Genomic DNA, 11,420 nt, shown 5'->3' with positions numbered 1-11,420 from the left:
ATATTTAGAGGATTTGATCCCGGGATCTCGAAAATCGGGATCTCAGAATCCCGACTACTTTTCAGTCCCAAAATTTTCGAAATTAAGTTTTCCTGATCCGGAGATTTTCGGGATTGACATCATTTTAAAAAAGTTGCAAAATAGACTGCATGAAGCGAAACGTTCAATGCCAGTGCTTTTAACAGAATTGCTTGCCTATCATTTTAATATAAAATACAAGACATTTTATTTCAAGCAAGCAGCAGAAATTAACCTAGCGGGCTTGCGATGCTTGCTTGAAATAAAACTTCTTGTATTTTCAACTAAAATGATAGGCAAGCAGTTCTCGCTGGGTTACCTGGTAATATACAGTAAAACCTGTCTACGGCGACCACCCACGGTTCCTTCAAAAAGTGGTCTTTTAGACAGGTGGCCGTCCAATACAGGTGGTGCTGTAATACCGTATTTCCGTACGTATTTTGCGCACTTTTTAGCCATTTCTACTAAGCAAAACTCGAGGTGAGCAAATATAAGCGAATTTTTTCAATGATAGGGCTATATTGGTATTGTATTTTATTCTTATCGGATAACTCGATTTACAGAAGTTTGTCGTGATTTTATAAGACAGATTTAATACCAATATTTTAAAGATTAATACAATAGTCGCATTTTCTCGATTATAAAGCACACTCTTTTTTCCGACTTAATTAATTCGACTCCGTTCTTTTCGTTCGCTCCTGAGTTTAGATTAATTCATTATACTGTATTAGGAGGTGGAAACGTTGTTGAGAGGGGTTTTTACAATAGTTTAGACCAGATACATTCGCAAAAATGGTCGCTTATTACAGGTGTTGTATGTTGTTTCGGACCAAAAATCAATGCCCGCGGTCGCGTTACGCAGGTGGTCGTTTAATACAGGTAACTTATACGATGGATAAACTCTATGGATAAACTATTTCGTGCTAGAAATTTTTGCCCGTTTTGGCAGGTGCCTGTCGAATGCAGGTGGTCGTCTAAGTAGTTTTCACTGTACTTCATTGTTGTATTTTTGAATTTTCGCGGGCGCCAATCGATTTTCTGGCGACGTCGAGAGCACTACTCAGTGCGTTTTACCTGTCAATGTGTCAGCCATCTCGTTTCGCCAGTGTGGTTAATATAGACCCGACGCCTCTCGCTTAGGGGGGTCGACCTTAGGCGAAAAAGTTACGACCCTCGCTTTGCCCGCGATCTGTCAGGATGATGCGAGAAAGTCTTTTTACGTATGGGGGTAGTGGTTTGCTGGACGCTGAGAGACTCACACAGAGACCGAATTTACAAAATTAACGCGTTTATTTTTAGAAAGACATGCTTACAATGATCGAAACAATCGGGATTGTAGCCTTTACTCCTACATTCCCGAACTGTGTCGACCGGACTGTTTTCTTCCAACCTCTCCGTGTCCTCGGAGCTATAACTAGAGCGGGCTTATAAGTATTTACTGAAGATTCCTCCAACTTCCATCGAACCTAAACGCGTTTTCTCAGCAGCTGCATATATGTGCAACAAATTGAGAAGCAGACTTGGAGATGAGATATTGGATGCGTTGTTATTTCTCAGATCATATTTTCGCAATTCAAATTAGAATGCTCCTATTAGATTAGTTTTCTTTATATTTAAAAAAAATGTGACTGGTTAAGATTATTTTTAAACACTTTTTGCTAAGAAACTTACTATACTACCTCCTAATATTTACTAGGTTGTTACGTGAATGTCGTCTATTTAGTCGACGTTAAGAGAGATTTTTGTTAATTTCTAACGTATATTTGCATAGTTTGTTACATAAAGGTTTTTTTCAATTTATATGAGTTTAAAGAGATCTCAGTGATGCTTAAAAAAGAATAAATTTAACATGAAGATTGAATGATTTTAAGTCTGGTTAGTTAGTGATTAAATTAGCTAGATTTATACCGTAAAATACGTTGATTTTTGTCTAAATTTTAATTTGTTGATTTCTGTAAGATTTTTCTTATTTTTTATTAACCCTCAATACCGAAATAATCCCGGGATCCCGGGATTAGAAATAAGAACCGGGATCGAATTCCCTAATTATATTAGTGATATTGAGCTACGTTTTCAAACATTCAGAAAGTTATGTTAATATTAAAATCTCACGGTAATTTGTATTACTTATCATTACCTGTTCATTATCATCTGGGAGATGAACAACTTCTTTATAATCTTCAGTCTTTACTTCAAATTTCAATTTTTTTAAAACAACTCTACATTTTGATTTTATAGCATGTTTTACATCACAAATCTCTTTTACATCTTCTTTCTTGATATCTATAGTAGAATTTACGAAGTTTTTGTGTTAAAGGATTCTAAGAAAAACTTGAAATATAAAAGAAAACTGAACATATTTTCAATAATTAACATAACAGTATTAAATTACATGTTTGACTACACCATTTATTTCTGATTAAAAGTCGAAAAGTAGCTGTGAGTCATGGCGAATTAGAGTATGTGTGAAACAAATTATAATAAATATAATTAGAAACTTCTTTTCTTATCAAATAAACCAACAACGAGTGCATAACTTTTCCAGAAACATTTAAAATTAAGTATGGCGCCATCTCTTATGATACTTTGTTTAAAATATTTTTATATTTTTAACTATTATAAAATAAAAAAAAAACTTAATTTAGAGGATGTGTTTTATAAAAATTGCAAACGAGAAAATGAGTAAACTCGTCATTATCTCTGACCCTACTGAAGATACACACGACCCGCATTATCTTTTTGGCCCCTCGACCTTTAATCACAAAAACTTAAAAGCATCAATCCCATTAATAAACAAACCCTCCTTCTAAATTTAACAAATTTTCGACAAAAAGCACAGTAATTATTAAACTTTAAAAAGATTAAAGAAAATTGTCTTGTCCTGTCAACACACGCTGATATTTACTGTATTCATACAAAAAAACCCACGAAATTTTTTAATTTCTCGACGTTTTAAGCTATCTTAAGTTTAAAAATGAAAATGTTTAAAGGATTATTTTCTGACCGACTTTCATTCTGTTATATATAACAGCCGAGAAAGTAACACTTAGTTAAACTGTTAAATATTCACAGATTTAAAAATTTTCAATTAGAAATTTATAATTATTACATTTCACAAACAAGTTATGTTAATCAAAGTTCGATATTCTGGTGTTTTCCTATTTCTGGACATTCTGACCTCCATTAGCAAAAAATATCTTACAAAATTCTATTTGTCGACGTTGATAACTTTATTTACGATGTATTGCATAGAGCGTTACGTATCTGCGTGTCACTTCCTTACCCTTATTTTCATATATAATACATAAATATATATGCAATAAAAACTTCTTTTAACGCAAGTAACGTATAAGTATAAACTAAGTGTACATGGATTCATTTTCATGTGCATTCTGGGTCAAGAAATATCCTGTCCTCATCGCATTTCAACATTTATTAGAAGCACATATTGCTTAGTACATAGGTCAACAGATAACATTTATTCCGTGATTAATACAGTCCCTATCCAACTAGAAGTGGTTTTAGGATGCTTTGCTTAATCTTAAATTAATATTCTATGCACAGGTACTTTATAACTAAAATTTTAAAAATTATTTGGATGGAGCTAATGAATGATATGTTTATGTTTCGAGTTCGCTAACGACGATTAATTTATTTCCATTGTTGTACTGGTACTCATAAGTAATATAAAATGGTAATGCACATAATTATTTTGAGTTCGATTTGAAAAGAAACAAAATCTGGCAGAGTTACGAAACTTTATCAGAAAGAAATGTTACAATTGGTTATGAGGCCGTCTGTTATGAGATTTTACGTAAAAAGTCGTTTTATATTATTATTTTAAAATGGCGAAAGGCTGAATTTTGAATGTAGAAATGAGTTTTATTTATAGACTAGCAGACGAGCCCGGCGTTGCTTAAGCAAAAAGTAACGAGAGCCAAGATTAAGATTATTATCAGTACATTATAGCCGATCTTACCCGTTTTCAACGAGTGCAAGAATTAGGTTCTCCTCCCTACCGAGACTAATTAAATAATGTTTAGATATCTGCTTATCATACCGGGATAACGATAATTAAATCTCTTAATTTCTTAAAACTCTTAGTGTGCATTGTCGTGGCATGCCTTATTAAAACGCAGGATAAACAAAAAATCCGTATTTATAACAGTACAATAGAAGCTTAGTTTTTTTAGGATAAGACTTAATCCTCTCTCACTCCCCCGCAAAAAAAAAATTTCAAAAAATCCCTTTTTAGTGTACGCTCTCATGACGTACGCTAACTGTGTACAAAATTTCAACTTTCAACTCCTAATTGTTTGAATTCTATGCTTATTATTGGGGCGAGATGTCTAACATTTCGCTTATGAAAGAAATTATCGCGATAATTTGGGTTTTGGAGCTTCTAACGAAAATATCATATTCTTTAATATGTTTTCAAATGAAACTTTGGAGTATATCAAAAATAATTATGTATTGTGTTTGCAATAACGACTTTTTCACTGTCTGACATTTTAGGCATCTCACCCCGAGTATCCGGGTGAGATGCCTAAAGAATTGTGATAAGAGAACAAGTATAATTGCATAAAATTAATTTTTGAATATCTTTAACCAAATTAAATTTATTGCATAGTTGATACGAAATACTTTATAGTAAGTGTAACGGCACAGTATAAGTGTTGTTAAGTTCCCTCCTGTACGAACGTGCTCTACAACTAGCTGAAAGCTTTCTTCAGTCCAGGAAGGTTTTTGAAAAGTTTTGAATTTAATCATATGATTGGGCTGTATAATTTGACTTAATCTCGAGAACGGACGAAGATGAAAGCCGAGATCAGATAATATGGTAAGAATTAGAGAACAAAACATCGATTAACTGTGTACGAACTTTTGGTGAAGATCGAAAGTCACGTTAGTTCAATTAAAAACTATTCTCCCGAAAACAGTTAATAAATGATCGGCACAACTCCATTGTCAAAGGAAAAGTATAATGTACGGAGGCAATCCACTGTTAATTTCAAATGAGAAGAATATATTTTAATTCACAAAATCTGGTATACTAGCTGATAAATACGTAGATATAGTATATGTCTCTTCAATCCGAATGGTTAACAAACGGTAGACTTTCTTTTAGCTCTGAGGTTTCAGCTTTCAGCTTTAATTAATAAAATCTCACATAACATCCATTCTGATAATATAAAACATACAAACAAAGTAGACAAACTAAAAAAATCGGGTGTTGTATATAAAATAAGGTGTGATTGTATAAATCCAAAAAACTATATAGGTGAAACAGGTAGGCAATTAGAATTACGAATTAAAGAGCATGAAGCCGCTATAAAATTAAAATATAACAATTCCCCTTGGTTCGATCACATAAATATTAATAATTGTAAGATTGACAGGAATAACATAAAAATATTACATTATGAAAAGGAAATATATAAATGCAAATTTAAAGAACATATTGAAATAATAAAAAATAGTAATAATAATCTAGTAAATTTATCGAATGGTATGCAGATTGATGAACAATGGTATAATGTAATAGAGGGCGTGACTTAAACTGTAATAAGGGGCGTGACTTAAACTGTAACAAATGAGTCATATGAAGTAAAAAATTGTAAGACCATGGATGAATGTAATAAAAAATAAGCCCGTGTGTATATTTTTATACTTCTTCCTTTTATTTATTTATTTATTTATTTTTTGGTTTTAAAATTAACAAAATCATTTAATTGTAAATAGAAATAACTAAAATATTGTGGTGTTTTTAAATTGTATTTGTAAATGTAATTTGTATAATTAAAAAATGTAAATTGTAAAAAATGTCAAATGTAATAATATAATACGTAATAATATAATGGGTAATAATATGTAAGATAATAATAGATATTTACTGTTTTTAAGGTTTGGGAATTATACTTATATACGATTGTTATTCATGTGTTTCGTTGGTAATAATGTCAATGTTGATATCATACAATTTTTAAAAAGTGTTACTCAACCATCTGAGGTATGAAAAAAAATTTAATGTTGGTTAATCTTTACAACGAAAAAAAATTTTGTAAATTGATTTTTTGTTTTTAAATTTTGTGTAGAATTTACACTGAAGAGGGGCTCATACAAGCCTGAAATGCATATGTAATTTACAATAAAGGAATACTTAACCTCAGAGCTGAAAGAAAGTCTACCGTTTGTTAACCATTCGGATTGAAGAGACATATACTATATATACCCAATATATTTTAAATTAAATACAGTAAAAATGTGATTAAAATTTACAGCCCAGCATTGTGACGATGCCATAATAAATAATTGCTCGTTTCATTGAAATATAAAACATCTAAATTGGACTTTTCTCTGTTGTAAGATTCTGATCAATTGACTGTTTTAAATCTGTCAACTGAATTAAATGTTATTGATAATATTAAATTCTATTTAAATCCTTATTTGCTATACACGACGTATTCGCAACGTTTTTTAAATGTTAAGGTAAGGATGCCGAATATGAGATACCATTTTTATTTTTGACTATAAAAAAATAACTATTCACTTGGAGCTTTACAAATTACAATTTTGAATAGGGAATTTAATATATTTAACAATATAATTGCTATTTAGTCCTAAGCATAATACATTTTTAGTTATATTAGATAAAATGAAAAAAGTCCGAAATCACGTCTTAGGTAAATGGTCTCCTATTATGAGATACTAGGGGTACCCCAGATTCTGGACAGTCTTGACCCGTCCAGATTCGATCCCCAGAGCGGTAGGCTGTCACCGTGACCTCTCAGCCATCCGGCCTTTTCTGGGGTATCCTTAGGAACACCGAATTGTTTTGATGCCTTTAAGTAACCTATTTGATTGCTCCGTACTACATCCACGGCTCGTATCATGGCACTGTGGTGCCAGGTTTTCCTTTTAATTGGGCCCATCTAAAATATATAAAAAAAGAACTTAAACTAATACGTATACTTTCACCTCATATATGAAATGAGCTATCTCATATTAGGAACCTTCATGTGTCTCATATTGGGAACACATTCAAATTTTACAAAACGGCTGCCTACTTTTTTTGCTGACAAAGAAAACAATAGTACTGCACTAATATCGTGAAATTGACCGTATAATTGATACAATGAATGTAAATTAAAAGAATTTAGCGTAATAATAACGTTGTTACATACTCGTAAACATTTAATGTCAAAAAATATGTTTTGTGCTTTTGTGAAAATCTGCATACCCACGATCTAACAGCACCTCTGGCCAGCGTGCACTGACACACGTTTGGAGCTATTGCCAGGACGCTTCGGAAAACACTAGAGCCAAATAGTTGCTGTTAATAGTTTGGCCAAAACCTTGGTATCTCATATTTGGCGCCTATATCATAATAGGCATCTTTACCTTATCATTTCCATTTATATGAATATAAATTTATGTATTACTTATTATTCTTATCAGTAGGAATATAGGCTACATTCATTATATTCAAAGTATTAAGACTTACCTCTTTCGATTTTATAACCAGAATGACTCCAAATAGTGGATCCGTTTGTGTTGTTTGTGGAAATTGGTTTAACTTTAATATTTATCTGAAATAATAGAAGATTACGTCATACTTTTAATATTAGACTGATTTATCTTTATAGAAAAACAAATACAAAAATTATTTAAACTGAAGCATAGAAATACACTTACTAAATAATTTTTTTTATTAATTTGGCCTACTAACTACTTTTCTTTTAATAGTAATGCCTGTCATCTATTTAACACCTTTCAAACAATCTGATACTATGTGAATATGTGTAAATAATACATTATTATTTAAGAATCGGACAGCAATTTTAAAATTGATTTATAAATTGTCACTTTCCTTAGTCTGTGCCAGTGTTTGACAGTCCTTTCTTAATTTCGACAACAGAGTTAAATAGGCGAAAGAAGAAAAAAATGTGGCATGAGTTTCCGATTAACTACATAAGAATTTCCGATGCAAATCGGAAGTCACGTTATTTCAATTGAGAAAGTTTTTTCTGAAAGAGATTAGATTCGTAAACGTCACGACTCTATTACTAACAGTAAAAGTATAATGTATACGGTCAAGCCACTAGTCATTTCAGGTGAAAAGCATATATTTTAAATTAAAGAAAATAAAAATGTAATGAAAAGTTGCAGCCCGGAATTGTGACCATTTCACAATAAATATCTGCTCGTTGATTGTCTTTTCTTTTTTGCAATTACAATAAGTTTGAACTTCGTTTAATTTCGATTCTTGTAATGCGTATAAGAGGGAAGGCATAAAAATCGTGTCAAATTTGATCCTTAGTTTTTGGAAACTTCCACGTTTAAGACTTTCTTAACACCAAAAAATGTTTAAAAATATGAAGATTTTACTTGTAATTGCAAATCACAATTTTTTAAAAATACAATTTATCTATAATCTCAAAATAAAGCTTTTGCCATTTTATTACAACTAATAATATAAACAGGTTTTTGAATAAAATTTCCTAACAGATGGTGCCACACACAATTTTGAAGTTTTTTGCCGGAAAAGTTACGCAACTCGTTTCTGGATTTTTTCGATGACAGATAAATTCTTAGATAAATTAGATTTCTTATTTTGTGAAGATCAAACTCTCGATTATCGTCAATCGAAAATGAAAGAGATCTCGAGTCGAGTTCTACTACTGTTAGGCCTGATAGGAGTTAAAAGTCTCCAACCCATTTTCATCTCTTACAGCTTTAATATAATTGATTTTACAAATATAATACACTAAACTCAAACTACACAATAAACTTCTGAAATATAAATTTATAGGTACAAAAGAAGATACGTTCAAAATATTATGTGGAATTAAATTAATTAAGCATGAAATGAAGCAATATCAGCAACTAAAGTCGACCCCCCTATAAGATAGAGATACGTTCCATTCTTTAGGAATCCGATTTCTTACGAATCCTTCCAATCACAACCCGACACGTGTCAAGTTTACGGACTACGGCTGTTTGAAAGATTTTCTTCCATAAAATTAATCGATTCTAGACTAATCCGACTCAACATTTCCAAAATACGTATATATTTTTTGGGAATAATCCGTATAAACTACGCTATAAACAAAAAATTGTAGGATTACTTACCGAGTGTCACCATTCGACATTGCCATTGCTCAACATTGTTTTCGTCGCGGAACAGCTCAGCAAAGAGCGGCCGATTTCTAACAACTTATTTTTCTGTGAAAACTTCGTAGAACTTCGGAGACATCATTAATATAAATAATTTTAATCGCCGTTGAATAAGAAATGTTTCTTTCACAAGAAATGTATAAAATTACAGTACTGTATTAGACTTACGGTACCTAATTTACATACTGACAGACGATAGTTAGCGTAAAAATCTCCGTAGCGTGGCGCCACGCTAGACGGCGGAAATTATATATTTAATTATAACAAAGTTACAATAAGTTAATATATAATTATATATACAGTACCTAATTTATATATAATTAATATATAATTATATGTACAGTACCTAATTTATATATAATTTATATAATACTGTCCAGACGATAGAAATCTCTCCGTAGTTGGCGCTATGGACGGCGGGAAAGTAGTTCGGCTGCCCGATGACGTTTGAGGTAATTATAGAGAATTTTTACTGTTTTTTACGGATATCGGTCACAATTTTTTCGTAGTTTTATAGGAATCGTAATTATAGGGACCGTAATTATAGGGGGTCGACTGTACCAATAATACTATAAAATTTATCTGAATAAGGCGTAACTTGTCTAAGCAAGTTACTGATTCCGACATAATAAAATTCTAGCAATTAGTTGCGTTACTTTTTCGGCTGGAGGATCAAATCTGACAGGAGGGTCAAATCAAATCAGGAAGGTAAAATCCTAAAATCTGACCCTCTTGTCCAGGTCAAAGTCGGAAAGTCAAATCTGATAGGATTGCATTACTTGTTATGAAGATATAATAACCAACAAAGTAAAACGTACAATTGTGCAAAACGTCACTTCATACAATAGGAATAGGTAATTACCAGTCAGCTGTAACGTATACACAACAATATAAAAAATTTTAAAAACAGTCGGACCACAAAATTTCGTCAGTAAAAAAAAGGGTTATCCTTTTTAAAACGAACATCGTGGCCAAAACGTCAAGTTTCATAGTAAACAACCGAAATGACAGTTACTTAAAATCAAAAATAACGTAGTTGAGTTTAAAGCTCGTATGGTCATTATTTATATAAATAAACAATTTTAAAAAATATATTTTTCTATTTTCCGCTTTATATTTTACTATTTCAGTTGAGTTTCTCGTCCTAAAAGCAACACTGCGATCTCATAGAAAAGTATTTTTCACTCACCTCTAAAGGTTCCTTTTTAATTGTTTTATAACACTTCACATCTGTATTAAATTTTTTCTTGAAATTCTTTAAATCAACTTCAAATTTTTCGTCGTTTCGTTGAATTGTGAAGTCCGAATATTTCGTTTCTAACTCTTCTTTTATCTTCATTTTCTCTATTTACGATATTCTAGTATGTCAGAAATCTGTATTCATTAAAAAAATTAATTAATTAATTAATATTTATTTGAAATATATGGGAAACAATTAGGGATGCACTTTCAGGGTCGACGGAGGAAACTGTAGTAGTGACACTGCCGCTACAATATCACTTGTTATATGGTTAATAGTGTTGTTCTTAAAACGCACCTATAAATCTTTATAGTAAGAAACTAAAAATGAAATATTTAATCATATCCTTAAAACCTAGAAGCTTTCCAGTTTACATTATACTAAGTACCTGGGCCTATCTAAGTTTCTCAAAGCCTAGGGCTTATTGAATTACAACAGGACTCCATTTTTCTTAAAATAAGAATTTTTAAATTGAAGATTGAAATTTATTTATAATAACACCAAAATCAGAGTTGAAATATATTTATTTATGAAATGTTAATGAAAACGCATTAAATTTTTTTATAACAATTTAATTTTTGTGTGCCTTTGAAACTTTGGGGCACAGGGCTTTAGTTTTATTAGTCCCTATGTAGATTTGCTTCTGATAGTACAATGTAAACTCTTTTATAATTAAAAGATAAAATTTAAAAATAATTAAAAAGTAGGTAAATTTATAAAATAAAATATTAAACTTCTAAAAAATAAAAATGAATATAAATTTGATTATCTTTTGGGCAAAACAGCACTAAAATCATTTGTAATAGTTACGTCGAAAGAAACGACAGTTGCAATTAATTAAAAGTAGTATGATTAATATTAAAAATTCAATGCAAAATTAATATTATGTGAGGATTCATGGTCTATAATTTACTTTTAACAACAGTTTGTGATATTTGTTTGATATTTTCCCCTATTTTTGTAAGACGAAATTAAAGAAAAACTT

General features: G+C 30.9%; 1 protein-coding gene across 1 annotated transcript in view; it reads right to left on the bottom strand.

Moving 5' to 3' along the window:
- LOC111639375 (zinc finger protein 567-like) overlaps positions 1–10,540 on the bottom strand; it is a 23,148-nt gene extending 12,608 nt beyond the window's left edge. The window contains exons 1-3 of the mRNA XM_023385248.1: positions 10,385–10,540; positions 7,523–7,607; positions 2,156–2,301 (exon numbers count right to left, since the gene is read on the bottom strand). Of these exons, the coding sequence (XP_023241016.1) occupies positions 2,156–2,301; positions 7,523–7,607; positions 10,385–10,534 (381 nt within the window). The 5' untranslated portion in view covers positions 10,535–10,540. The remainder of the gene's footprint in view (positions 1–2,155; positions 2,302–7,522; positions 7,608–10,384) is intronic.
- Between the last annotated feature and the right edge of the window lie 880 nt (positions 10,541–11,420).

The sequence above is a fragment of the Centruroides sculpturatus genome, unplaced genomic scaffold, assembly GCF_000671375.1.
Source record: "Centruroides sculpturatus isolate CEXI.00-Female unplaced genomic scaffold, Cexi_2.0 scaffold1242, whole genome shotgun sequence".
In the NCBI taxonomy this organism is placed as follows: domain Eukaryota; kingdom Metazoa; phylum Arthropoda; class Arachnida; order Scorpiones; family Buthidae; genus Centruroides; species Centruroides sculpturatus.
Note: the sequence above shows the minus strand (reverse complement) of the source record. Positions and strands in the feature narration are given on the sequence as shown.